This window comes from Mesoplodon bidens (genome assembly GCF_964165515.1).
Source record: "Mesoplodon bidens genome assembly, chromosome: 12".
Taxonomy (NCBI): domain Eukaryota; kingdom Metazoa; phylum Chordata; class Mammalia; order Artiodactyla; family Ziphiidae; genus Mesoplodon; species Mesoplodon bidens.
This window is the reverse complement of record NC_138168.1, coordinates 82,255,049-82,280,832: the sequence shown is the minus strand read 5'-3', so window position 1 is coordinate 82,280,832 and position 25,784 is coordinate 82,255,049. Positions and strand designations below refer to the sequence as shown.

Below are 25,784 nucleotides of genomic sequence, written 5' to 3'. Positions count from 1 at the left end.
GGGAATGTGTCAGATCTAAAGGTATAAGAAAAATGAGTGCACAGCCTTACTCAAAAGTTGAGACAATATATCCATGTTCAGAGAAGCATTATTCACAACAGCCAGAAGGTGGAAGCAACCCAGCTGTCCATGGACAGAGGAATGGAAAAACAGAACGTGGTAGAGACATACAGTGGAATATCTTCACTCAGAAAAAGGAAGAAAATTCTGACACACGCTACAACACAAACCTTGAGGACATTATGCTACATGAAATAAGCCAGCCACAAAAGAACAAATACTGTATGATTCCACTTATATGAGGGACTAGACCAGTCAAATTTATAGAGACGAAAAATAGAAGGTTGGTTGCCAGGTGCTGAGGGAAGAAGGAATGGAAAGTTATTGTTTAACAGAGTCCCGGTTTTGCAAGACAAAAACAGTTCTGGAAATAGATGCTGTTAATGGTGACACAACAATATGAATGTATTTAATGTCGCTGAATTGTCATTTTAACCATTCTTAACAACTGTTATGAAAGTAAACTTTATGTTATGTGTAGTTTACCACAATTTAAATTTTTTTTAATTTTTTTTAAAAGTTGAGACAAAAAATAGTCTTATTAAAATAAATTAAGTTCGCTTCAATACAAAAATTTGTTCAGAAGCAACTCTATATGGGGCTAGGCAATTTAAGTAGCTGGGAAAATACTTGAATGGTTATAGTGTTCGCCCTAAATAGGACTACATGAGACAACCAGGAGAGACGGCCCTTCTCTGAATGCATCACCCTCTGTATTCCATGCCCTTGTCTGTGATTCCATGGTGGGAACACACGTTTCCATGTCTTGGTCCCATAATACTGGGAGTTCCTTGACAACAGGAAGAAAGAGGCATGTCCCCTGTTTCCTTTGTGCTCAGGCAGAGCCCAGAAGATTGTGGTCACCAAAAAGTATCTTTTCAAGTATCTTCCTTCAGTCATTCAAATGCAAAGAAGATTCACCAATGGGGACTGTGCAGAGTAGAGTAAAGACCAATAGAAACATAGACAACATGCTCAGTGGGCTTCAGAGTAAAAACCAACTTAACACTTGGGGCCAAACAGATGACGTAAAATTAAGAAACAAAGAACATGTCAATTTTATCAAGTAAAAAAAGAACAAATCATAAAACAGAAATCTTAACATATGATAATGACTAGGATTTAATCAGCTTGAGTCATTTTAAGGAAAATAAGTATGTCAATATATCTAAGACGAAACAATCTTTCTATGGAGATATTTACTGACCATTATATAATTATCAAGTTCCTATGGTAAAAGGCAAAAGATGGGAAGGAACTTTAAGACACGAGCACAGTCTATAAAGAGCTCAAAGCCAAGTTTAAACACAGACAGACAGAAATGCAAGAATTAAATGCTACGAAGTGAATGGCTGCTTCCTTGAAGGCGCTGTCATGTGGAACCTCTTAGCCTCAGCATCCTGAACTGATAGAATTAAACAAATACCACTTTCTTTGAAACCTTCAGCCTTCAAGAACCAGTCACCTCAAGATCTCAACGTCATGATCTCAGTTTCAACACAACTGTCCCTAGTCCTCTTTTCATTGCTTTTGGTGCTGCCTGTTGCAGCACCAAAAGCAGAAGCCGGAGATACAATCGCTCTCTTGTTAGGTGTGGTTCTCAGCTACAGGCATTTGTGCTTGTTCGGGGGTGTATGCACGAAAGAAAAATGGACAGATGTGACTTTGAAGGGCCTCCTGAATCAAACCTTGCCCTGAAAATCTTTGTGCTATTGAGGTTCAGAACTGAGCTTTGGTGTCTGAAAGTTCCCAAGAAACAGTAAATAGGGTAGTTTCATGGTCTTGGTTATTTCCCTATAAATAGGAACAAATTGATATACTATGTTAAATGGAAAACAAAACGTTTTCTTCACAACAAATAATGCACTGAAAAATGCCGTCTGTAATTTGCATTTGCTAGTTAGAAAGAAGGTCAAAGAAGTGAGATGGCTGAACTTTGCATAAGTAATATTTCATAGTTTCAGAATTCTCAATAGGAAGAAGAAAACTCTTGCCCAGAAACCTAGGAAACTGCCACGGTTCAGTTATAATCACGGCCTCCTGCATCACTGAGGAGTCTTTTCTCCATATTTTTAATGGATTTTTGTTTTGTTATCTCCCAAGTTAATACTGCACCTAGATATTAAATACAGTTGGTCAAAAAATAAAACTTATCTCTTTGTGGGGGAAAAAGTTTAGAAAAATGTATTCGATGTATCTAATGTTGAAATGGAGAAAAAGTTTAATGTAAAAAAAATACTTTATATTGACATTGAAATGGAGAAGAAGGGCTTCCCTGGTGGCGCAGTGGTTAAGAATCCGCCTGCCAATGCAGGGGACACGGGTTCGAGCCCTGGTCCGGGAAGATCCCACATGCCACAGAACAACTAAGCCCGTGCGCCACAACTACTGAGCCTGCGCTCTAGAGCCTGCGAGTCACAACTACTGAGCCCACATGCCACAACTACTGAAGCCTGTGCACCACAACTACTGAGCTTGCGCTCTGGAGCCCACAAGCCAGAACTACTGAAGTCCGTACGCCTGGAGCCCGTGCTCCACAACAAGAGAAGCCACTGCGATGAGAAGCCCGTGCACGTCAACGCAGAGCAGCCCCTGCTCACTGCAACTAGAGAAAGCCCGGGTGCAGCAACAAAGACCTAACACAGAGAAAAATAAATAAATAAAAAGTTATTTTAAAAAAAAAAGAAATGGAGAAGAGATTTAATGTTTAACAAAAACAATCTTATATTAACTGAGTAACATCTCCATGGTGAGAAGTACTATATTAAATATAAACCCATTATGTAAGTTAAATAAATAAATGCTATGAAGTGATTTGGGTAACACTGACCCTTAATTGTTAAACTGAAGGCAAAGCAATCAGATAAAGCTTCTTCAAGAAAGTCAGACTTTCAGTTAGTTCTTGGAGGACAGGTCAGATTTACACACTCAGAGAGGAGGGATTGGGGGAGGGAGAAATGAGGGGAGCCGTCCAGGTGGGTGAAAAGCTAAGAGCAAAGACACTGAGACAAAAAGAACTGTTACATGAATCAGAAGTTAATCAGCTTAGAACCGCCCCCAGCACACTACAAATCCACTGTCTTGTTATTATCACCATCATTTCACATTTCTCTTCAATTTTTCCATTCATTCCTTTTAATTACTTTGGCATTTTTCAGTAATAATAATACATACCTTTTTAGCCCACTAATATAAATAAACAGAAATGAAGAAAGAGAAAGGAAGCTCAGAAACTATTGTCATAGTTGCTGAAAATGTAAAGAAAAACTATTAGGTCCAAAGATACTGGGGGCAAGCTAGGCAAGGATGGACCAGACAGTTCTCTGATGAGGGTGTTCCTTAACCTTACCGAAGTCAGACACACCCCCGGTCTTTGTGAGCTGCACGTCATAAACATTTAGTGGGAAGACTTCTATTTCATCATAAACCTACAAAAGGTAAAAACCAAAATCAGAGGATTTGATGTCATAATATCTGGAAATTTATTTTGATTGTTTCCAAACTAGATGCCAATTTAAACAGAACTTTCCCCCCAGATTACACATTTTTAAAATTAAGGGGCCACAGATGGGGTTCAGATGTCCCTTTCTGAAGCCAAAGCCCACTCACCTGCTCCTGCATGTATTCATACGGTGCAGGAATACTGTACTCAACGTTCTCATCCACTAATTTTCGAAGTTGGAGGCCATAGTGGCTGGGTTCCAACTGCCTCATCTACAAAGAAAAAGACAATTATTCAGATGTTGACTGTTCTTTCTAAATGCATCACTGTTCATTAAAAATCAAAGTGGAAATTTCTAAAAGAAATATATAATTTGCTGAGTTTAAATCTACATAAGAGCTCAAATTTAAGTAGGCAAAAAAGAGAAAAAGGGACAAATAATTATTTTTAAGGTTTTCTCTAAATGATACCGCTTATCACTAAAAGCAAGAGAGGTAATTTGAAGAAGTATGGTCATAGATATCTGAGTAGAATATATCTCATCATCAGCAAGTGCTCTCTTTTTATAGATGGATTGTACCTAACTTTAAGTTGTTTCCTGTTACTGAAGTAGGGAGATTTGTGAACTGTCAACCATATCATATTCTACAGACTTCAGAATTAGGAATTTCCTATGCCAACCGCCTTTCACAAAGAAAGGTATACATGCACACATTCTCTCTCAGACACATTTTCAACAATGACAAATTATCTCAGGCCTCTGTTCTAATTGGGTCTAATTCACCCACTACTTCTGACCTCCTCTATCAGAATGCTTACCAACTTAATAACTAGTATCATTGCTATCGAACAATACTGTTTGCTGTCTGAATAAACACCTGACATAATGGAGTGAAAGGAAATTAAATTCATGATTATAACCTGTGTGTATAAATGTCTGGAATCCTAAGGTGTAAATCAAAGTGACAAAGGAGGACTGAAATGAACGAGGATCTAGTAAGTCAGTGTTCGTGGTCAAGAGTTACCAAACTCTACATGACTTTTTTACCATTTCATGTATTTGCATTTTCTCTTCAAACTTAAAAATATTTCAGCTCTCCTGCGCCATCTGGTGGTCTGATGCTGCTGAGTCTGCTTCATGGATCTCAGAGGGCTCTCTTGAAAATGTATCATAAACTTCCTTTTCAAAATAAAACCCAGTTTGAATAATGAATAAAACACCATCTTATAAAAATCTCCATGAAGCAACTGTGGATGGTACCAAGTAACTCATTTAAACTGGAGAAACTTGATAAAACTATTTAGGATCAAATCAAAATAATTCAAAGTTTACACAACTTTCTCATAGAGCACCATCTCTAAGTACCCTAAATAACAACAGCCTTCATAATTATCCCAGATATAGAGGTGTATACAGAATTCCAGTAAGATAGCTCAGGTTCTTCATGAAGGCAAGGGGTCATGACTTATCCTTCTAAGACATGAAGGAAGAGAATGCTAATAATTAATGTGTTAATTAACTAATACGTTCATTGGTTCCTTCGTGTAGAAAGTGAGGCCTTAAACACCATGCAAATTTAGAAGGCACGGGAGGACAATGTGAACGATTATTTCCATTCAGAAGTATATTTCTACCACAAAATCCACTACCTTGCACGCCAAAGTCAGAATATCCTCTACTCTGTGTTCCGGCTTGATCATCACGGTCACAGCTTGATGGTCCTGAAACTGAACATCAGTCTGGCTCTCCCATGAGCCGTCTCGGGGAACACGATCTACTGCTGACCCGTATATATGCAGCAGCTCATCCACCTGTTTTTAGATCCCAAAGGAAAAGGTGGACAGACTTGATAAACAAATGATGGAAACTATTGGGAAAATGCCCCCTTAATTTATAGTTAGCCATTTCACACTCCTCGCATCCTGGCTTCTCATGACCCTCTGGGGCAGACAAGCCTGGGATTTTTCCTCATTTGTTTAACCCACGTGCAACTGAAGCCCTGGGAGGCTGAGCGAAGTCAATCAACTCCTCCTCCCGAGTTCTAGCCACTATGCCTTAGCCCAAGTTAGAACACTGCAGTCACTGACGGGCTGCTTAGTATCTACTCTTACTGCTCTAGAAATTGCCAGCTGACTGGGGCACGGTGAAATCTGCATCTAAGCCATGATCCCAGTGAATTTCAGATACACTCTCATCCACGGCCTCTGACACCCGCCTGCATTCTAACCATGAACTGTGTTTAACTTAATCCAAGCACGTTTCTCTTCTCTCTTATTTCTACTTTTTTTTTTAATTAACCCCTAATCCTGGGCTAAATGGTTTTCCATCCTTCAGCTATTTCACATCTAGACACACGTTTAGAAATCATCCCCAACCATACCACCTTTCACAAACTTTTCCCAGGGACGTTTTGCTTCCTAAACGTCACCATCACAGTAACTCCATGACCTCATGCTAATATGTACTTCTATAATTTATAAACAAAAATAAATAACATTCATTAAGCAACTCAGAAATGTTTCCCTCTACTTAGGTTCTCATATTAGTCTGATGGTAAAGACAAGACTTGGGGATTTAAATCAAAAGACTGATGTTCAAGTCACAAACTCTACCACCTCACCAGCAGTAGGACAGGACATTTCCCTTGCTGAGCCTTGACTTCTATTTTGTAAGAGGGGATAATATTAATATAACACAATTGCTTAAGTTGATTAATTAATAATACAAATTTTGTGAGCAAAGGAGATCACAGAAGTCAAAACACCTTACACACCAGAAAACGTTACATTCAGATCCAACACTATCACATTATTATATCCCACGTATCATACACTAAAGTTGTCATTGATGCTTGACTTTACTTTGAATTCTATGCATTTTTTAAAAACCACAAAGCAAAAGATCCTCCTGTATAGGATCAAAATACTAGAATACATACAGTAAAGAAATAAAAAAAAAAAAACCCAAAACAGGTTTAGGCAAAGAAAGGGAAGAATCAATCTTCCTGTGTCTTTTTAAATGTGGTGGTCGCTCATCTTTAAAGTGGCATTTCTGGATCTGTCACTTTCTGTACATTTTCCTGGAAAGATGATCACAGCCTAGAATGAAAATGAACCTCACGTGCCAAAGCAAAAGGAAAATAAAGAGAGAGAGAGAGAGAGAGAGAAGGAGGGAGGGAGGGAGGGAGGGAGAGACAGACAGACAGACAAAGGAGCAGATGCCTGGAACCAAGGACACAGGGAACCAGCATGGACACAGGGAACCAGCACGGACAGAAGGAACCAGCATGGACACCAGTTTCCCCTGTAGGGTCCCATCTCACATGGGTCACATTTTCTTCTCCAGTTAAAGAAACCTCCAGGCACTTCTGCTCATTTGAGCAGTGACTTCAAGCACGTGCATCAGCAACAAGCAGGCACTGCCTTAAAGGCGCAGACCCTGCCTCTCAAACTACGCTTGCTCAGAATCAAACGAAAACCCCAGCAGAGGTCACTGTGGAGTAAGAAACCAGAAAGAGCCCGTCCAAGAGGAAGTCAAATCGTCCTGACGGCCACTGCAAAGCGATTCAGGTCTGCACTTTCAGAGCAGAACAGGAAAGGCGTGATCTAGGATGGACCGCTGGGGGAGGGACGGGGAAATACAAATTCACAACGACCCTCCCCTGCCCTCCTGTCCATCCCAGAGAGCCCATACTACACACTGCCAGTTCACTCACCATTCACAGCCCTCTGAGGTCGGCACTGTCCCGACCCTCCATTTAACAAGTGAGAATCATGAGGCTCGGAAACTTCTAGAGACTTGCCCAAGCTCCCACAGGAAGCTGTGACTGTCGTACTGTGGGGACGTGAGCCCTGGAACCCGGCTTCAGCCTCTCCTCCCCGCCACTGCACTACAGAAACACCAGCCCGGCAGTCCGTTACCTCTTGCAAAATGGACACAAGCCAACTTTCTGGACTCTTTGGCGTTATTCTGGCCACACACCACCATGTTCTGGCTCCCCTGACACCTCCACAAAGCAGCAGCACTCTCCTGCCTCCAGACCCCCGGTCACCTCCACCTCCTTCACCTGCTTTACCCTCCTCACAGATTCTGTGCTGAAACCACATATACCTTTCAACCTTATTTCAAACACTACCCCCACTCTTGTGGAGTGTCTCCTGCTCTCTTCGCCCCCGGACCCCAATTCCACTCAGACGCATCTGCACCCCAATGTCCCGGTGCAGCACTTAGCGAAGCCCAGCCCACTTGACAGTCATTTCTAGGCTGCTCCCACGCCCCCAGGTGCTGAGATGAATGACAACAGAGGCTCCGTCTTTCTCATTCTCAGTCTCTTTCAGCCCTGCACACAGTGTGTCCTGCACCCAGAACACACCCAGGCCATGGATGTTGAATTGGATGCAATGAGAAATTCAGTCACACAGAGGCCTGGAAGGTAAAGGCTGTCCATTTTCAGTATCCTATTCGAATCTATTTACACAGTGTCAAGTTCTTAATCCTCCCTAAAGTTTCGAGAAAAAGAACTAAGAGCGGATTACTGATAGGGAAGAAGTTCTAGGCTAGGGAAAACTGTGCAGGCAAACTCAGAGATACAAAGGACAAAAGAGATGTTCATATTCTATTCGATTAAACAAGGTTTTGTGCCTACAAGTGCTCTGAGGAATCATTTCCTGAGTCTACACTATTGACCTAAGATCATGACAAAGAATGACAAATGAGAAGACGCCTATCAAAGCCAAGGCCATGGAAGGTTCAGATCCTCTCAAGAGATCCTACAGGGAACATTTATGTGTAATTTTTTTCCTGTGCATCTCACACACTCTCACACACACACACCCTAGAAATGTACGCAATTAAAGAAAGGTAAAACCTGGCTATTCAAAGGAAGCTATGAGGATGTAGAATTGATTCATTAATTAGAACTAGACAAAGAAGAGGCTACTTGGTGCTTACAGATCTCCTAGGCTGTTGCAAGATGTACCCACTTGGAGAAAAGAACTGGACTGATTCCCTCAAGGGTCGATGTTATCCATGCTGAAATCACATGCTTTATTTTCAATAAGCCAGATAAGATATTCTCCTACATTGTTTCTCATAAAAGGAACAGGGAATCGTGAAAATAAGACCAGCAAGTTGATGTATCTGGAAAACTCCTTTCTCTGCTTAGCCTTAAAGGTGCTACATTAATCTTCTAACCACCCACCCAGAAGTCCCCGGTTGGCTACCTCTGTTGAGACCGCTGCATACTCCTCCCACCCACTCCATCTCCCCCTCCGCACAGAATTAGTTTCCAATCAGCCTGTTCAAGGTTTCCAGTTCCTGGAGAAGACAAACGAAACAGCAAAAAATATAATAAACAGACAATGTGGGTCAAATCCCAGCCTTGTCAGGGCTGGTTATCTCATGTCTCTGGGCTTCCTATTTCTTCACCTTTACAAGGGGCTAAAGCGCCCCAGCCTCATGGAGAAATCAGGAGACTGGTGTGAGGAATGGCATTTGAAGGTACTACATAAACTGTAAAGAGCCATAAACAATGTAAAAGATCTGTTTTGGAGTTCAGTGTGGACTGTGGAATTACACTATAGTAGGCTTGACCACCGTAATTCAACAATGGCCACTATAAAGAACTGCATGAGAATCACCCCTTGTTTCAAAACCCTGGGGTATCATGGTGACTACGGGCGCCCAGACCACCGCGTGGTCCAGCGCTGAGTGGTCACGCACGAAATGCGACATCACTGAACTGCAGCCGAGGCCACTGCGGCCACTACAGTTAAGGTTTGCAAATCACTGCCGCCCTCAGGGTAGGGCAACTTCTACAGAAGCATTTCTTATTACTATCATATTAATGGTCCTGAAAGCACATGTCAAATGACTTCTGCCCCGTGTGCCTCAAGGAGAGAAAATTGAAACTCCGTGGGTTCTCACAGCAGATGCTTTTGGATCAAATGGCTCATAATTACTGCCTGGATCAGTGAAGGGGAGTGAGCAGCAAAACCACAACCTGGCTGTCGCAAAGGGGCCCACACCGCAGTCGCTGACGAAAGGGAGGCCTATTAGCAAGTGAGATGAGAAGAGAACACAAAAGGAGTTACGCGCTCTTGGCTGTCTTAACAACAGCAAAATGTCACAGAGGAGGTGGTGTTTATTTCCTTCTTGGGCCGAGGCCCAAACATCAGTTGATATGAAAGGGAAACAAAGACCTACCTATGTACTATCCATCTGTGCACGTATGGATGTTATGTACGGTTCCAGACTAAATGTTCTATTTAAACAGACCAGAGTTATGGTCAAGAGTAAGCGGTTTCATTCATAGCTTCCACTTAAAAAAAAACACAACATTAGTGAGTTTTTTTTTCCAGTTTGGAGCTAACGACTGATGTGAAAATACTGCACTCACTGCCGCAGAAAGTTGGGACACCCCGAGCCAGTTTTCCAGGAGAGAGCGCCAAGGCCCACGGCTCCACAGCAACTGCAATGAAGCTTCTGGGGTAGCTGCCATCCAGAGCCTCCGTCAGGGATTTGCTGTCACAATCTCCATAACAAACATCTCCCTCCACATGTCGGTTGAGACTCATTATTACTCACCAAGAAGTACCCTAGGAAAAGCTTTCGTTTTTGGCTGGCCAAAGTGTCCTTTAAAAAATGCTCAAATAAGGGCTTCCCTGGTGGCGCAGTGGTTGAGAGTCCGCCTGCCGATGCAGGGGACGCGGGTTCGTGCCCCGGTCCGGGAGGATCCCACATGCCGCGGAGCGGCCGGGCCCATGAGCCATGGCCGCTGAGCCTGCGTGTCCGGAGCCTGTGTTCCGCAGCGGCAGAGGCCACGGCAGTGAGAGGCCCGCGTACCACCAAAAAAAATAAAAATAAAAATAAAAATAAATGCTCAAGTAAGACTGGCCTTATTCCAACCTTAACAGATTTCAAATTAGGGTGACTCACTGTTGGACAGTTATATGACGCACCGATTAGAATAGAATATTTTTAAATACCCGTGACCTCCTCCCTCCCCACACTCAGGAATGACTGCCTTTCTGTGTGATGCTAAAGGACACAATACACTGTTTACAAACAGACGTTTTATGCAAGTTGTAAATATTCTCCAAGAACGATTAGCAAAGGAAAACTAGTGGAATGAAATTTTAATTATTCAACCAGCTACAGGCAGAATTTTAAGTCCCAGAGACATAAAAAACCAAACACCCTTCATTCTAGTTGCAACTCACTTAAATGTAGTTATCTGAGCACTACAGTACAAAAATGATAAACACACCATTAAAATAGCCCTATATGTCAAAGGAATTTCTTCACTGTTGCTACAGCAGAAGCAATGTTTAGTTAAAACAAACAGGGATAAATGTTTAAATACATATGCCTAGAAAAGAAAAGATGCAATAATTCTCTCCTCTCACTCGTTCCAGCGCCAGTGGGACTTGTCAATTAAATCACAAGAAGATCATTTGGTAATTAAAGCCCAATTTAAATAAACACTAAGCTTAATTCTGACCATTAATGGCTATTTTAGCAAAAATTTATTTTCAAAGTCCAACATACGTTCTGTTAATAGAAAGTGCTTTGATGATACAATTTCTAAACTCTCAAAGTAGGAATTTTAAGTTGTTATTTAATGCTGGAAGACATATGAAAATTATGGGTTTTCATTACAGATCAAAGAGTTCTTCTCAACCATTAAAGGGCTACATCTAATATAGACAATTAATAGGCAAATTTATTAAGCAATATTATATCCTTAGCAGTGAGTCATGGATTGAGAACACACACACAATCAAGGGTCCTAGCTACAAGTTTGCTTGGGAGACATGACATATACACTTGGTGGGATGACTAACCATAAAGGATTGTAAGAACCAAGTAAATAATAGTGAACTAATTTTTTTTAATCAAGTAAAATCCCTGGTGGACAGTGCATTTTGATCTGATTTTGAAATAAGCTCTGCATGTATATAGAAATAAAGGGACAGGGAATGGAAATTACTCATTATGAAAAGTCCACCATTTTGATGGTATGTTTTATAAAAAAGGAAGGTATGGATCTGGCTTCCTCAGGGCCCCATTTGGTCAAAGCTGGCCAAAGGAGGGCACAGAGACCAGCCAGAAGCAGTGCCCATGACACAGCCTCCAGGCACAGGCACCCCATCTCATGACCTGCCCTCTGGCAGCCCCTGACCTCTGTGAGTGGGAGGTCAGGGTAGGGTTCTGAGCAGAGGTTCTCTACCCCATTTCAGGACAGCTCGGGCAGAGTTGCCCCCCAGAGTGGTCTCTATAATAACCATGGAACTGAGCCCATGCTCAGCACCCACGGTTGGGCCAACCTCCCATGCAGGCAGAAAAGGTAGTGGTCTATGGTGTATATTTTAGGATCACCGGAAAGTTCCTCACTCACCTCCCCCAGACCCATCACTGGGTCTAACACTCCACCATTCCTCAGATTTTTCAAACTATGGCCAATTCACTGAATTATCCCAATTAATTTGTTAAATAATACTGCCTACTTCTGCAACAGCACATTAAGTTTGTCCAAGCCGTTAAAATCATGTTTCAACCTCAACAAAGAGTTTAGAGGTTTATTGGACATAAAACCTAAGAGAAAATAATTTGGTGAAGCAGATGATAAGAGAAATAGATCGTAACATGAAACACAGCTTTAGGGGAGACACAGCTTTGTGTCTTTGAAAAAGACACAAAGAAGAGGCATGAGCTCACCAAGACCACCTTCACCCTACTCCAGAATTCCATTCAGAAATGGTTTTGAGGATTTACTCAGTCAGAAGCTGTCCTGGGGACTAGACGGGGCCCCTGTATTCAGCTCCACTGAGGGCACCAAAGGCTACTGATTCGCAGCATGATGTAATATGTGTGTGAAGCCCCCAGACACCCTGAGAGGAAAATGCAAGTTTGGACTCACCAGACTCTCAAATGATGGTAAGAACTGCTGAGGAATAGGGACGAGTAAATGAAAGTTGCTATTTTGAACTAAAGTTGCTTTAGTCTAGCTATACCACTTTGAAGATGGAGTTATCATGAGTTTAGATACCTTCAAAAATACTTGGCATTCTGAAAACATCTTTTACCTACTCAGGACCATTTGAGTTCTAACTTTACAGTATTTTCAACAGATTCAGGTAAAGATTCAGAACTAGCATCCCCTCATTAACGTAGCATTTGCGTCATCCAAGTAAAAATAAGATGGCTGCCATCTACAGCAACGTTTACCTCACTGGAGTTATTGGAGCTTTGAGGTAGCTGAGTTCCAGAAAATCCATGGCTGCCACTTGAATCAAATATCTGATAGGCAGGAGGGAAGAAAAGACTAATGAAATGGCTCTGCAATATTCGTTTGGCAGCTACCCTTTCTCAATATTGAAAAATTTAAGGTCTATGACATTTGATAAGATCTTCATATTGCAATGTGTACTATTTACTACTCTACTACATTTAAAGTTTTAACTTTAAAGTTGCTTTTTTTCTTCCCATATGGTTACATATTTTACTTTTCTATGATATATATTATTCAAGTCATCCTGGATATTCTTGATGCTGCTTTTACCAAGAAGTACATGTTTCTGAAGATGTAGAAATCAAAGTTGGCAAAGCCACCAAAATCAAGCTTATAACTGTTTTGTAAATGTGCATAGAAGAAATATTGGGAAGAAATAAAGCTAAATTTTAAAAGTGGCTGTGTTTGGGTAGAGGGACTAGGAATAATTTCCTTTACTTTTTCCAATTTTTATCTTCTAGATTTTGTAGTAGAATACTAAACATTAACAAACAGGCCATTTACACATTTACGGATACCTACTACCTCAACTGCATTCAGTTATACAAATACCAGTGTCATATCTTTTTAAAACAAAAATGTTCAACCAAATGCTTTTGTTTCTCAAGAAATCTTACATTAAGGGCATTTACTACATATGATGGGGTAACGAGCATATTAGGGTCATATCTAATTGCTAAACGTCAACATTTTATAAGCAAATTATCAAGATATTTATCATTGTCATTTAATTATACAGAATTGGCTACCTTGATTAAAATCAGAATTTGCCTCAAAGACATTATTTAAACTTCACAGAAGTTGAATTCAAAGACATAAGCCCAGCATTAGCCAATGGTTTATAGTTAACTACAGTCTATAACGAGGAAATACATTTCCATTTATAACCAACAAATGATTACTTTCACAACTAAAGTACAAATAGAACCACAATTTTTTTTTAAATAAATGTATTTATTTAATTTATTTTTTTGGCTGCGCTGGGTCTTTGTTGCTGCGTGCGGGCTTTCTCTAGTTGCGGCGATCGGGGGCTACTCTGTGTTGCGGTGCGCAGGCTTCTCATTGCGGTGGCTTCTCTTGTTGCGGAGCACGGGCTCTAGGCGCGCGGGCTTCAGTAGTTGTGGCACGTGGGCTCAGCAGTCGTGGCTTGTGGGCTTAGTTGCTCCACGGCATGTGGGATCTTCCTGGACCAGGGCTCGAACCCGCATCCCCTGAATTGGCAGGCGGATTCCTAACCACTGCGCCACCAGGGAAGTCCAGAACCACAATTTTTAAACGTGATATTCTTTCCAATTGTGAGTATAAAAAAACAGTGGCCAAGTAAAAGGGATTCCATGTGAGTTTGTCCTCTTTCAATCAATCAACCCATGTCCCACCACCTCCAGCTTTATTGTTTTAGGATTACAGACGGGTCAAAGAAGTTGATTCTATCCCTGTTACTCACCTATTTCACAAAACTGTTATGCACAATCAAATGTGTATACCCATATAAAATTAGAAAATAAAGTTCATAAAATGTGACCCTCTCTGCCAGCATATTCAGAATAACAGCAATGCATCAGAAGTAAAAACAAGAACTTCCTTGAACTTCATCACAACTCACTTCCCAACTCACTTAAACGATCAGATCATTCTGTGATAGCTCATCTTTTCAACAGTCTTTCAAAAAATAATAATCCTAAAACATATTGCTCAGCAACATAAAAATCATTATCATATACTGTATTAACAGCATTAGGAAATACTTCAGATATGAGTGTTCAAAATGTTCTGAAAACAATTCACTGTCCTTGGGCCATTTCAACAATAAGCACTCAGGCTATTTTTAACTTGACAAAATGTTGAAAGAGCTGCCTTTCCTCCAGAAAACTAAGCAGCAGCAATGGCCCAGTGTTGCAGCATCCAGGTAGACCAAGTCCCAGCCCTGCCCCTCGGCTGCTGCGTGAACAGCCACGGAAAGGAAGTGACTCAACCTCTCCCAGTCTCAGGCTCCTCATCTGTAAAATGTGATGACAAAACGTCTACTTTGTGTCATAAAGATGAAGTCAGCAAAGCATCCAGCACCATCAATAGAATTTAGTTGCTGCTACTCTATTATTAATTTTACATGTTGGTTTTTGGGTTTTTTGTGTTTTTTTTGTTTTGTTTTGTTTTTTTTGCGGTACGCAGGCCTCTCACTGTTGTGGCCTCTCCCGTTGCAGAGCACAGGCTCCAGACGTGCAGGCTCAGCGGCCATGGCTCACGGGCCCAGCCGCTCCGCAGCATGTGGGATCTTCCCAGACTGGGGCACGAACCCGTGTCCCCTGCATTGGCAGGTGGACCCTCAACCACTCCGCCACCAGAGAAGCCCTTGGGTTTTTTTGTTTTTTTTTTACAAAGTTGTACAATCATCATTACCATCTAATTCCAGAATATTTTTTATCACTCCCCAAAGAAACTCCATATCCATTGGCAGTCATTCCCTATGCGTCCCTCCCCCCAGCCCTCGGCAATCACTAGTTACTTTCTGTCTCTATGGCTGTACCTATCCTGGACTTTTAATGTAAACGGAGTTATAAAACCTGTGGCCTTTTGTGTTTAGCTTCTTTCACTTAGCATCATGTTTTCAAGGTTCATCCACGTGGGAGCACGTATCAGCACTTTCTTCCTTTTTTTTTCTTTAGTATAAAATCTATGACAATTACTTCTAAAGGCTTCTTTTCTGATGATTCTTATTTTTGTGTTACCGTGCGCTGCAGATGTGAGCAAGGTGTGAATACCTCTTTGGGAGTGCCAAAAAGAGACTGAGCAACTTGTGTGTTTCCATTTGAGGAAAAAATCCATGCTAATACTGCATCCCTTTGCAGGAACTTTTATCTCATTCTGAAGGGTGATGGACATTTATGATTTATGGCATATCAAGGATTCCCCGCTAGGTCTGCTGTCCCTCCCACGTTGGCAAACTCACCTGAGTTATAGACGGTCTTTTCTCCTTCCCTTTTCTTGCGAGCGTGTCCAGCCCTTTTAATGAAGAAAATAAGCCCTTCTTGTGTCTTCCTCGCTGGGTCAGTGAGAGTGTTCTTTTCCGGAGAGCAGAGTCATCTCTAGAACATACCTAATTCAAAACAATTTAGAAAAATCTTAAGGCGCCATTATTTAGATGACAGAGAGAATTAACCATTGCCCTAGAACAGGAGTAAAGCCCTGCCTGCTATAAATGTGTTCTGAGCAGCCCCCAAAACTGCTGCAGGTCTGACATACCAGGACCGCATCTACCATAGAGATGTCCCTTATCTGGATAAACACGTCTAGTTACAACATTCACACCTCTTCGGGGTGGGCAGCAGGGTCAGCACAACAACCCTCGGACCACCCACCCACCCCCACCCCCCACCCCCGCTGAGCTAGTACTATCCACAGAAGCCACCTGCACAGGAGCGATTTCAGAAAACCCAGTGGGGCTCTCGGGAGAACAGATCCAACAACCTTCCGTCAGCCCTTTAATTCTTCACACCACTGTTGCTGCTCCTCGAGGATTCCACCTTCCTGACTGTACGAGGTGGAACAGACAGGGCAGACGCAGATGTGAACATTTAATAACTGTGTATTAGTAGTTGGATTCCGAGAACGAGCAGCAAAGAAGCTGGGATGCTGGGACTTTGTAGCAGGACGCCAATCATCCCTCCCCCGGCGCCTGGCCCCTGGGTGGCCCTGGTCAGTTATTGGCTTAAGTCGCAGCAGAGCTGAATGTCAACAAGCTGGAGAAAGGTGAGCATCCGCAGTGCTCCCCGTTCACACCACTGAACAGCCGTCCTGGAAACTTACCAGAGCGTGGAAGGAGGAAACTGACAAGACGCCCAAGCGGCCCAGGGCCAGCTTGGAGGGGCGGCTGGCAGCAGCAAGGAGGCTCTTGGGGTTCGGCAACTCCCCGCCTTGCAGGCTGGCCAGATAGCAGCGCATCCTGAACAGATCCATGTGAAATTTCTCCAGGTTCTGCTCCCACTGCTGGATCTGTTTAAGCAAGAATAGGACTAATTTAAATAAAAATGAGAAGTGCTCATGGGTCAAATTGAAAACGTGACCCCTTTCACAAACTTTAAGGAAAAAGTCATTTCAGCTGGCGCTGCATGGTTGAAATGAGCCTTCCCTGCTCACCCCGTCTCAAGCCGTCCTGCCCAAACACATGGGGTCGGACCGCACTGTACTGCATCAGGATGGCCAAAGACAAAACAAAGCCGGTGGTCCCAATACAGTGCCATGCCATGACCTTTGGAGAACTCTAGCACTGAAAAGCAGGCTGACTTAAGGCAGGATGCACAACTGAAAGTCAGTTATTTCACTTTGTTTCATTTACATTCACAGCCTCTGATCTTAATCAGATGAACTGGTCTGCACACAAACAGATGCTGGCTGAATGGAGGCAAGTGGCTGCACATTTCTGTACATTCTGAGAATGACTTAAGATAACAAGCAGATGAACTGCAGGCACAAGGCCAAACAGAGCTTTTACTCCTATTTTAAGTATATTAGAGAAGAATCACCATCTACACATCTTTCTTAAGACACATATAATTATTTACACGACAGAAGTTTCTATGTATTCTTCGAAACTTAAGTCATGAGTTGGTAAAGAAGTATAAACTCCGGGGGCCACTCTCCCTTCTTCCAAGAATGTCAAAGTACGTGGTGTGTAAGTAATACCTTCATTTAAACATAAACGAATAGGTGAAGAAAGGCTCTAGTAAGTTGCCAACGTAGGGATTCAGAACAGAACAGAAAGCAGGGCTTCAAACGGTATTCAGAGCAATCTCGAAATTCAAGAGAAGGTCTGTTGTGCAGGCTTACAATGATTCGGTACAAGAATTGTGTCATTTCATTTGCAACAACTGCATCTCTAGTTTTGCCAAGTTTAGCACCCAAACAGATCCTAAACTTTCACAGTACACTTTCCAGGTCAACCCGTGATCCTGAATAAATGATAATTTGAAGGCTCTCTGACATTTAACACTATGGTCCCCTCAGTCTCTGCCCAGGGAAAAGCAGGACAAATTCTGGGTGCTCCCTAGACCCCCTCCAAGTTCTCTGTATCCATTTCTTAGAAGGTCACTGCACAACTTTTCCACATAAAAGAAATATGATGGCTACAAGGTCTAAACAAATAATTTGTTGATCCGTCATAGTTTGTCCGCAAAACAACAAAAGTCCCAGAGTGCACTGAAAAATCTCAATCTCCAGTTTAACTTCATTTAAGACGCTGTATGACCTTGCTAGTGATGTAACAGCCCACTCATGTCAGCCTTGAATCAATACCAGAATGACCTGTTGGCTTTTACAAGTGAAAAATGCCCAGCTCCACTGCCTGAGGAGTCTACTCATTAGGCATGAGGCCCAGAAAAGCTGACACTTCAAAAGCACCTCCAGCAACTCTGGTACCAGCCTGAGTGAGGACCACTGTTCTAGACTAACACGGCAGTTCAAATTGAACTGCAAATCTCTTCGTGGTCTTGCCATGTTAGAGAGTTCTAGATTCCAGAAGTAATGGATGGGTATTCTGTAACCATAAACTATACATACCAGGAGCGATAAGTCCCAGCAAAACTATATTCCCAGTTCTGTCTCACAAATATCTTCAGTAGCTGACACCTGAACATCCACAACTTAGACACATTCTTCTGTCTTCTAATAATATGCAGATATTTCTAGGTTGGGTAGTGTATTAAAGCTTATCCCTCATCTATAACTCCACGTGAAACAGCTTATGAGATGCTTTCTAGGGGTTCTGGGGAGGAGGAGGTGGGGTATGAAAGGCAAGAAAAACAGTGAGTCATTGGATACCAGACAATAAAGGAGCCCATGCCATCCACAGAGGAATAAAAAGACAAAATACCTAATAAAATAAAATCCAGGTCTATGCCAATCACTACAGATCAGGGAAGATGACAATCTCTCATATTTTCACTGACTTCTGCAGTTTACAAAGATTTTTAAAGGCATCATTGAATGTATTTAAATGACTACACATCAAAGCACCACTGGAAGGAAAAGACAGTTCTATCCTAAACAATACACAGGGAATCTTCAAATTTTGCCAGAAACACTTTATAATCTTCAGCACACCTAGACCTCTCTACCCAAAACCTGGGACAAAATGCAGGTAAGTTCATAGGAAGAAAATGAATTCAGATGCTTAGGTTTGTAGAAAGAAAGAAGGGGCTGGGAGACCCCAAAAGCCCAAAGCAGACCTTACAAAGATCAAGAAGTTTGTTAATATACGTGACTATGTTTCAAGAGAACTAGTATCTCAATCAGTACTGCACACTGTAGAGAAATTTTTTTAATCTGAACTTAGTACAAAATGCAAATGAGAATGGACTTTATGACTTCTCCATTTCAATGATGCTTCCTGTCCTTATCTTGACTGAGCCACGGGGTGCCCAGATGTATGGTCAAACACTAATCCGACTGTTCCTATGAGTGTTTGGGATGGGATTAACATTTAAATGGGTAGATAGAATAAAGCAGACTGCCCTGCCTGTGGGTGGGCCTCATCCAATAAGCTGAAGGCCTGGCTGGAACAAAAAGTCTGACCCTCCCCAAGCAAGGAAGAATTCCTCTTGCCCGATGGTCCTTCAAACTGGGATATCGGCCTTTTTCCTGCCTTTTGACTGGAACTGAAATACTGGCCCATCCTGGGTCTCCAGCCTGCCAGTCTTCAGATGCAAACCACACCATCTGCTGTCCTGGGTCTGTAGCTGGCTGACTCACTGCAGATCTTGGGGCCTGCCCATCTCTGTAATCACATGAGCCAACTCCTTATAATAAATCTCTTTACAAATATATTTTTCACACGTCCTGTTGGTTCTGTCTCTCTGGAGAACCCTGACTAATACATCCTTCATCCCACAGAGCTCTGTGGCAGAGTAAGCCATCATTAGTCACACAGCTAGTCCGTATTTAAAGACAATATTTATCTTATTTTTAAGGTCATGGCTCTTTACGGAGAGAATCGGACAGAGTGTTCAGATGAGGATCTGTGGTTGGATAAGAAACAATGAAATATTTGATTTTTCTATGCACAGACTCAGCAAAGTTGTAGAGGAGGATGTGGGAGAATATGCAGGTAAAAGTCCAGTGAGGACATGGATTTGGGTGCTTGGGTTACTTAGAGGAAGAGAAAAGTACAAAGGCCAGACCCACAAGCTCAGTACAGACCCTGTAATACTGGGGAAGTCTGTGGACACAGGCAATGAGCTTGCAAGGGAGTTAGGGTCGCCACACCCTCATTTCTCAGCAGAAAATACTGAGGCCCAGGGAGGGAAGTGACTTGACCAGGGCCACACAATAAGCCAGCCCCTCCAGATTGACCAAGGCCCAAAGCTGATCCTGATGGAAACAACATGCAGGAACAAGCTTGAACCGAGCACTTAGAATGCAGCCCCTGAGCCCTTGGTCCTCTCGCTCACAAGGTGGGTATCGTGCACTATCCAGTAATTACTGAGCAACTTTCAGTTAAATTTTCATCTAATTGTCAACTGCATTTCTACCCACAAATCCCCAGGTGTTCTACAGAGAAGATGTAAGACTATCCACACTTTCAAATGGGTGAACATCTTGCCTCTCAATTTCCTACCAGCCTTGATCTTCAAGTTCAGCCCAAATTTTTTTTTTTTTTTTTTTTTTTTTTTTGCAGTACGTGGGCCTCTCACTGTTGTGACCTCTCCCATTGCGGAGCACAGGCTCCGGACGCGCAGGCTCAGCAGCCATGGCTCACGGGCCCAGCCGCTCCGCGGCATGTGGGATCTTCCCGGACCGGGGCACGAACCCGTGTCCCCTGCATCGGCAGGCCGACTCTCAACCACTGTGCCACCAGGGAAGCCCCAGCCCAAATTTAATGTTAACTAAAAGGAAAAACATTTTATTTTTATCCCTTTATCCCTCAAAAGATGAGATAAGGATACATTTTTCTTAAATGAAAGGGAGAAATAGAAGACAGTTTTGTATCTATGATACATACTACCGCAGTAAATTTCAACCATCGTCACCAAAATAGCAATATTATCCAAGCTCACACTTATCAGGGAATTTCTGGAGATTTTTTCCTAATATAATCAAAAATGAAAATGCCCCAGATCAATTCCTTTAACCCAAGACTGTTTTTCCCCCCTATTTCCTACATTCCACAAGTACTGATAATTGCCCCAGACATTTATTTCATCAGGACATGAAAATCAAAACTCAACTTCTATGGAGCTTGAGCTTTCACTTCTTTAATACCTGTGCACAAAACACAAAAATAACATGAATGAAGAAAAGTCACACAAAGGAAGTTTTCATTATCTTTCATTTGTAAAAGGAAAATTATCAACAAAAAATTAAGGAGGAAAACTCCCATTTTTAAGCACGGACACAAATGCAGTGCGAAAGTTTCCTCTTTACTGCTAATATAGCTATATTTATTTAGTGAGCTCAGAAAGGCTATGGTCTGCTCTAGAAAGTGGGAGGGGAAGGAGATGAGGGTTCATGCTAAAAATAACAGATGAATAAGTGATACATAAAAAAGATGACAAGTACATTCCTACCACACCCAAAACTGCTAGAAAAATATTTTCTGCCGTTTAGTCATTCCATCACAGTATTTGGTCATTTGTCCATTTCTAGGTTGGTCCTAAAAGATAATTAGTTTTTCCTTTCTGGCAGAGTAAGTTGAAAAACTCCCATGCAATATTTTCCAAGCACTAAAACCCACCTCCGCAGAAGAACGCAGCTAGTCACACAGAAGACGCTGAAGTTCACTGGTGGTTAGAATAACCAGCCACAGGTTTAGAAAATCAGTTTTGTTTTGTTCTTCCCTTTGAGATAGAATTCACATGCTAGAAAATCCACTCACCAAGTGCATTCATAATAAATACATTTCCCACCCATCAAATCAAGCTGAAAAATCCAAGTTATGAAAAGAAGTAAATTAAGGATTAATTTCTACTTTACACAAAACCCTTCATCACATGGTTCCTTGGCAAGTGAAGCACAGTCTGATTCACTGAAGTCTTACTGAGAGGCTTGATTTGGTTAGGAGCACAGGTTTGTGTTTAAGCTCTGCCACTTGACAGCTGTGTGACATTGGACCATGTCTCTCACCTCTCCCAGCGTCTAACCACTCATCCATGAGGTGGGCGATACAGACAACTTGACCGCACGGAGTTACTGTAGAATCATACAGGATCCTGGCCTGAGATAGGAGCCTTGAGAAGTAGACTCGGAAACCATGAGGATGGAGAGCAGAAGAGAGGATGTTCCTCGGGAAATGAAGGAGTGAAGCCTGAAGGAAAGTAGCCAGGAGCTGGTGAGGGGCTGGGGTGGGGACCAGCCCAGGGAAGAGGAAAGGAGACACAGATGCATCCACTCACTACCTGGAACCAAGTACCATAGAAACAGATGGGGAGAAAGTTACCCACCCTTTGGGAGCTGTTATTTCATACTAGGAGCAACCTTATACACAAAGGGATAATTACACAACAATGTGTGAGATAAGGAGAGACCCTGAGAATTATGGGAGTACAGAAAGGGGCCTGATGGCGAAGTGGGAAAGGGGGTCAAGGGCAGCTCCTTGGAGGAGCTAAACCCTTCATCACAGACAAGCAGGGGTGAGCCTGATGACAGGGGCAGGTGGGATGGGGCAGTTTGCGTGTGTGGTCTACATGGGTCCTCTCTGCCTGAGGGAAAACCCAAAGAAAGAAGTGGAACCTACAGGAAGTTTGGTGTTGTAGCTAAAGGTCGAGGTGGGGAGAGGCTGTCAGGGACTTTATCTTGTAAGCAATGGGGTCCACTGGGGCATTTTTAATCCTGGTAATCCCATGGTCAGATTTGCTTTTTAGATGCAAACCTCTCTCTGACCTTGTGCAGAAGAGGCATCTGAGGAAGGGCAAAACCCACAGCCTGTACAGCCTTACAGGGAAGAGAGAAGACAGTCCTGCTTACACCCCTCATCCCTCAGCACCTGCATACCGTGTGCTGGAAATTCAAACGGCCAGGGTGACTGCAGCATTTCAGAGCGCTCTGCCTTGGCTCATGCTGACCCCTGGCCTGGAATTTCCTTCTCCATTCCTCTCCTGATTAACTCCTCATTCTTTAAGAAGCAATGCAGGCATCCCCTCCTCCAGGAAGTCCTCCATGACTACACAGGAGGCTAAACTTCACGTGTGTCTTCCACAACACTCTGGAATATCATCTGCTCTGAATTCATTCTATTATGTTGAAATTATATGCTCAGCTGTCTGTCACTCTGCTAGACTGCGAGCACCCTGAGGGCAAAGACAGCATCTTCGAATTCCCAGTATGCACCCTCGCCGGGCCCAGAGTCTGCACTGAGTAAACGTTCGCTGAACTAGACTGAATGTTAATCTCCTGCCCTCGGCCCGTCCACCACGTCCCTGCGGCCTGCTGAAGGAAGGCTCGACCTGGCCCAGCTCCTCCGTAATCTGGCCTTGTCTCCCTCAAACCTGCTTCTCGAAAACCCTCCGATGCTTTATTGCCCAAATGGCTTCCCCCCACGCCTCTCAGATCACATTTTCCTCGAGGCTTTGTTCATTTTTTTTTTCCCTTCACTGCAGTCTCCGATGGCCTAAGTTCAATCTCTCCTATTATGATTTTCAAACTCGAATATTGAAAATGAAGCCTGCGGTGGTTCACAGAACCCAGCCAGTCCCAAACCCACCCGCTGCCAGTTTTCTCTTCCCAAGATACCACCTCCCTGCCCCCCACCTCCTCCCTCTCAGCCTCACTAACCCCAGGAAGTGAGAAAGGCCCAGAGAGTCGGGATGGGGAGGGCAGACAGCTGGCAGGAGGCCAAGACCCGCCCAAGGGCAGGGAGGTTTTGTCCTTGTTCACTTGTTTAAAATAACAAACGGGAAGGAAAGGAAAGTACTAACTGGACTTAATTTACAGCTCTTTCTCCCTCAGGACTTCAAAAGGAATCCAACATGTGGACGGTCTGCTCCACGTTGGATATGCCCAAATGCAAGTTGCATCATCCTGCCCCAGAGTCGCCGAAAGGCCCAGGGACAAGCCCGTACGATGGCCGCTTTTAGGCAAAGCATGTCCCTACACACAGCGGTATGAAACTCAGCCGTTACTACTGTGATAGTGTCTTTTTATCTGGAAAGGGCATTGACAATGAACTCCTCTGCCGCAGCACTTCCAAGAAAACCTGTTCCAGAGACTTCCCTCTCCCATGATGTAATATGCACTCTCCGTTCAGCTGTTACAAGGCTGTAAGTGACTATATCTGAGTTTCTTGGGATCTCTGGGGGAAAGCGCTATGTAAATAAATATTTTCTATTATGTAAAATAAAATACAGTGAAGTTGAGATTTTTAAATGGTAACTGGATAAAGCACAGCTCAGTACTTGAGAGAAAACTATATACTTATGGGATATGTAGATCAGGTTCTTACTGATCTTGATTTGTAAATGCCTTTGCCTTTGTAGCATCACAGAACATTCTCTAGTCCAAAACCATCTCATAAAAGCAATTCTAAGCATGTGCTTGTTTGCCCCCTTAATGCTTCATACTCTCTGTGTCTGCAAGTAAAGAGCAAACAGCTCTCTTCACAACCATCTGGCAAAAGAGTTAAGGTCAGTGGGTATAGCAAATATAACTCATGTTACCCACCGCAAGCCTTCTGGGAAAACATAGATAAATTACAACCTTAACAATTGCCAATATGGTAGGGAGAATATTTTCAGGTGGAATGTCTAAAGATCAACCCAAATGGTTTCTTACCAGACATTCAGAAGTGTAATATGAGAAGGTGAATGTGTGCAGGGGAGGGGAGTAGGGGAAGGGGTGAGAGCAAGGGGGATGGGGGAGGGGAGAAGTGAAATGAAAAATCAGCAGTTTTAGGACAGTGTGCTTAAAATAACTGATGTAATGATTCTGTCAAAGAATGCATAATGGGCCACAAGTAATAATTACCCTTTCTTTAAAAAAGCTTCTCTTGGTACTTCCCTGGTGGCACAGTGCTTGAGAATCCTCCTGCCAGTGCAGGGGACATGGGTTTGAGCCCTGGTCCGGGAAGATCCCACGTGCTGTGGAGCAACTAAGCCTGTGCACCACGACTACTGAGCCTGCGCTCTAGAGCCCGTGAGCCACAACTACTGAGCCCACGTGCCACAACTACTGAAGCCTGCATGCCCAGAGCCCGTGCTCCAAAACAAGAGAAGCCACCGCAATGAGAAGCCCGCGCACCGCAACGAAGAGTAGCCTCCGCTCGCTGCAACTAGAGAAAGCCTGCGCGAAGCAGCAAAAAACCAACGCAGTCAAAAAATTAAAATAATTAATTAAACTTAATTTTAAAAAAGCTTCTCTTCAGGCCAACCGACCACCCTAGACCCTTGGATTTGTGTAGGGATTTATGTGAAAGTAATTCCCCCCTCCCAAGAGAGAACAGCACCACTTTTGACATCATAAATTAAGCATTTACCAACTATGAAAAAAGAAATAAAGTTACATTTAATGAAAATTTAAATTTTAAAAAAATGTTTGCTTGGACTTCTTGTGGCCATAAAGAGAGAAAGAAAAAGGAGGGGGTGGAAAAAAAGGCCAGGAGCATCTCAGTGTTGCCCAATTTCCCATCTCTCTCCCTGGACCTAAACATTTGACAACACACAAGGACCTGAAAACTCCAAGCTGGGCATCCCCTCCATTGGACTAAAGTATGACTTTGAATTTAAATTTAGAGAGCCAGTAAAAGTTAAAACCATACCTTTTCCCACTACAATCAATATGAAATTTTTAATTGGGGCACTTGAATCCATGAGTTGCATCTCTGATGACAGACTCGGATCCTGGAAATTCAGAACCCCAGGGGAGATGTAGTACAGAGAAAATGCAGGAAAAGCTATTTCTCCTTCTCCTCAAGCTTTTTGATTTGTCGTGTAAATGTGACACAGCATGACATCGCTACACGCCCCAGACAGAAAGCCGCGTGGTCGGGACCTGTCTCAAGACTGGCC

At 42.9% G+C, this 25,784-nt stretch overlaps 1 protein-coding gene and 1 pseudogene across 4 annotated transcripts in view; one reads left to right on the top strand and one right to left on the bottom strand.

Moving 5' to 3' along the window:
- Positions 1 to 25,784, bottom strand: part of TIAM2 (TIAM Rac1 associated GEF 2) — a 236,226-nt gene that overhangs the window by 67,105 nt on the left and 143,337 nt on the right. For 2 of the 3 annotated variants that reach the window (XM_081251340.1, XM_081251341.1), the window contains 6 exons: positions 16,600 to 16,785; positions 15,743 to 15,889; positions 12,732 to 12,803; positions 5,153 to 5,314; positions 3,670 to 3,774; positions 3,410 to 3,488 (listed from right to left, as the gene is read on the bottom strand). In XM_081251340.1, coding sequence (XP_081107466.1) covers positions 3,410 to 3,488; positions 3,670 to 3,774; positions 5,153 to 5,314; positions 12,732 to 12,803; positions 15,743 to 15,889; positions 16,600 to 16,785 — 751 coding nt within the window. The remainder of the gene's footprint in view (positions 1 to 3,409; positions 3,489 to 3,669; positions 3,775 to 5,152; positions 5,315 to 12,731; positions 12,804 to 15,742; positions 15,890 to 16,599; positions 16,786 to 25,784) is intronic. The other variant, XM_081251342.1, reaches the window with a different exon arrangement.
- Positions 1,543 to 1,742, top strand: LOC308626209 (small integral membrane protein 30-like; annotated as a pseudogene). Its single transcript has one exon. The product of its transcript is annotated as a small integral membrane protein 30-like (transcript).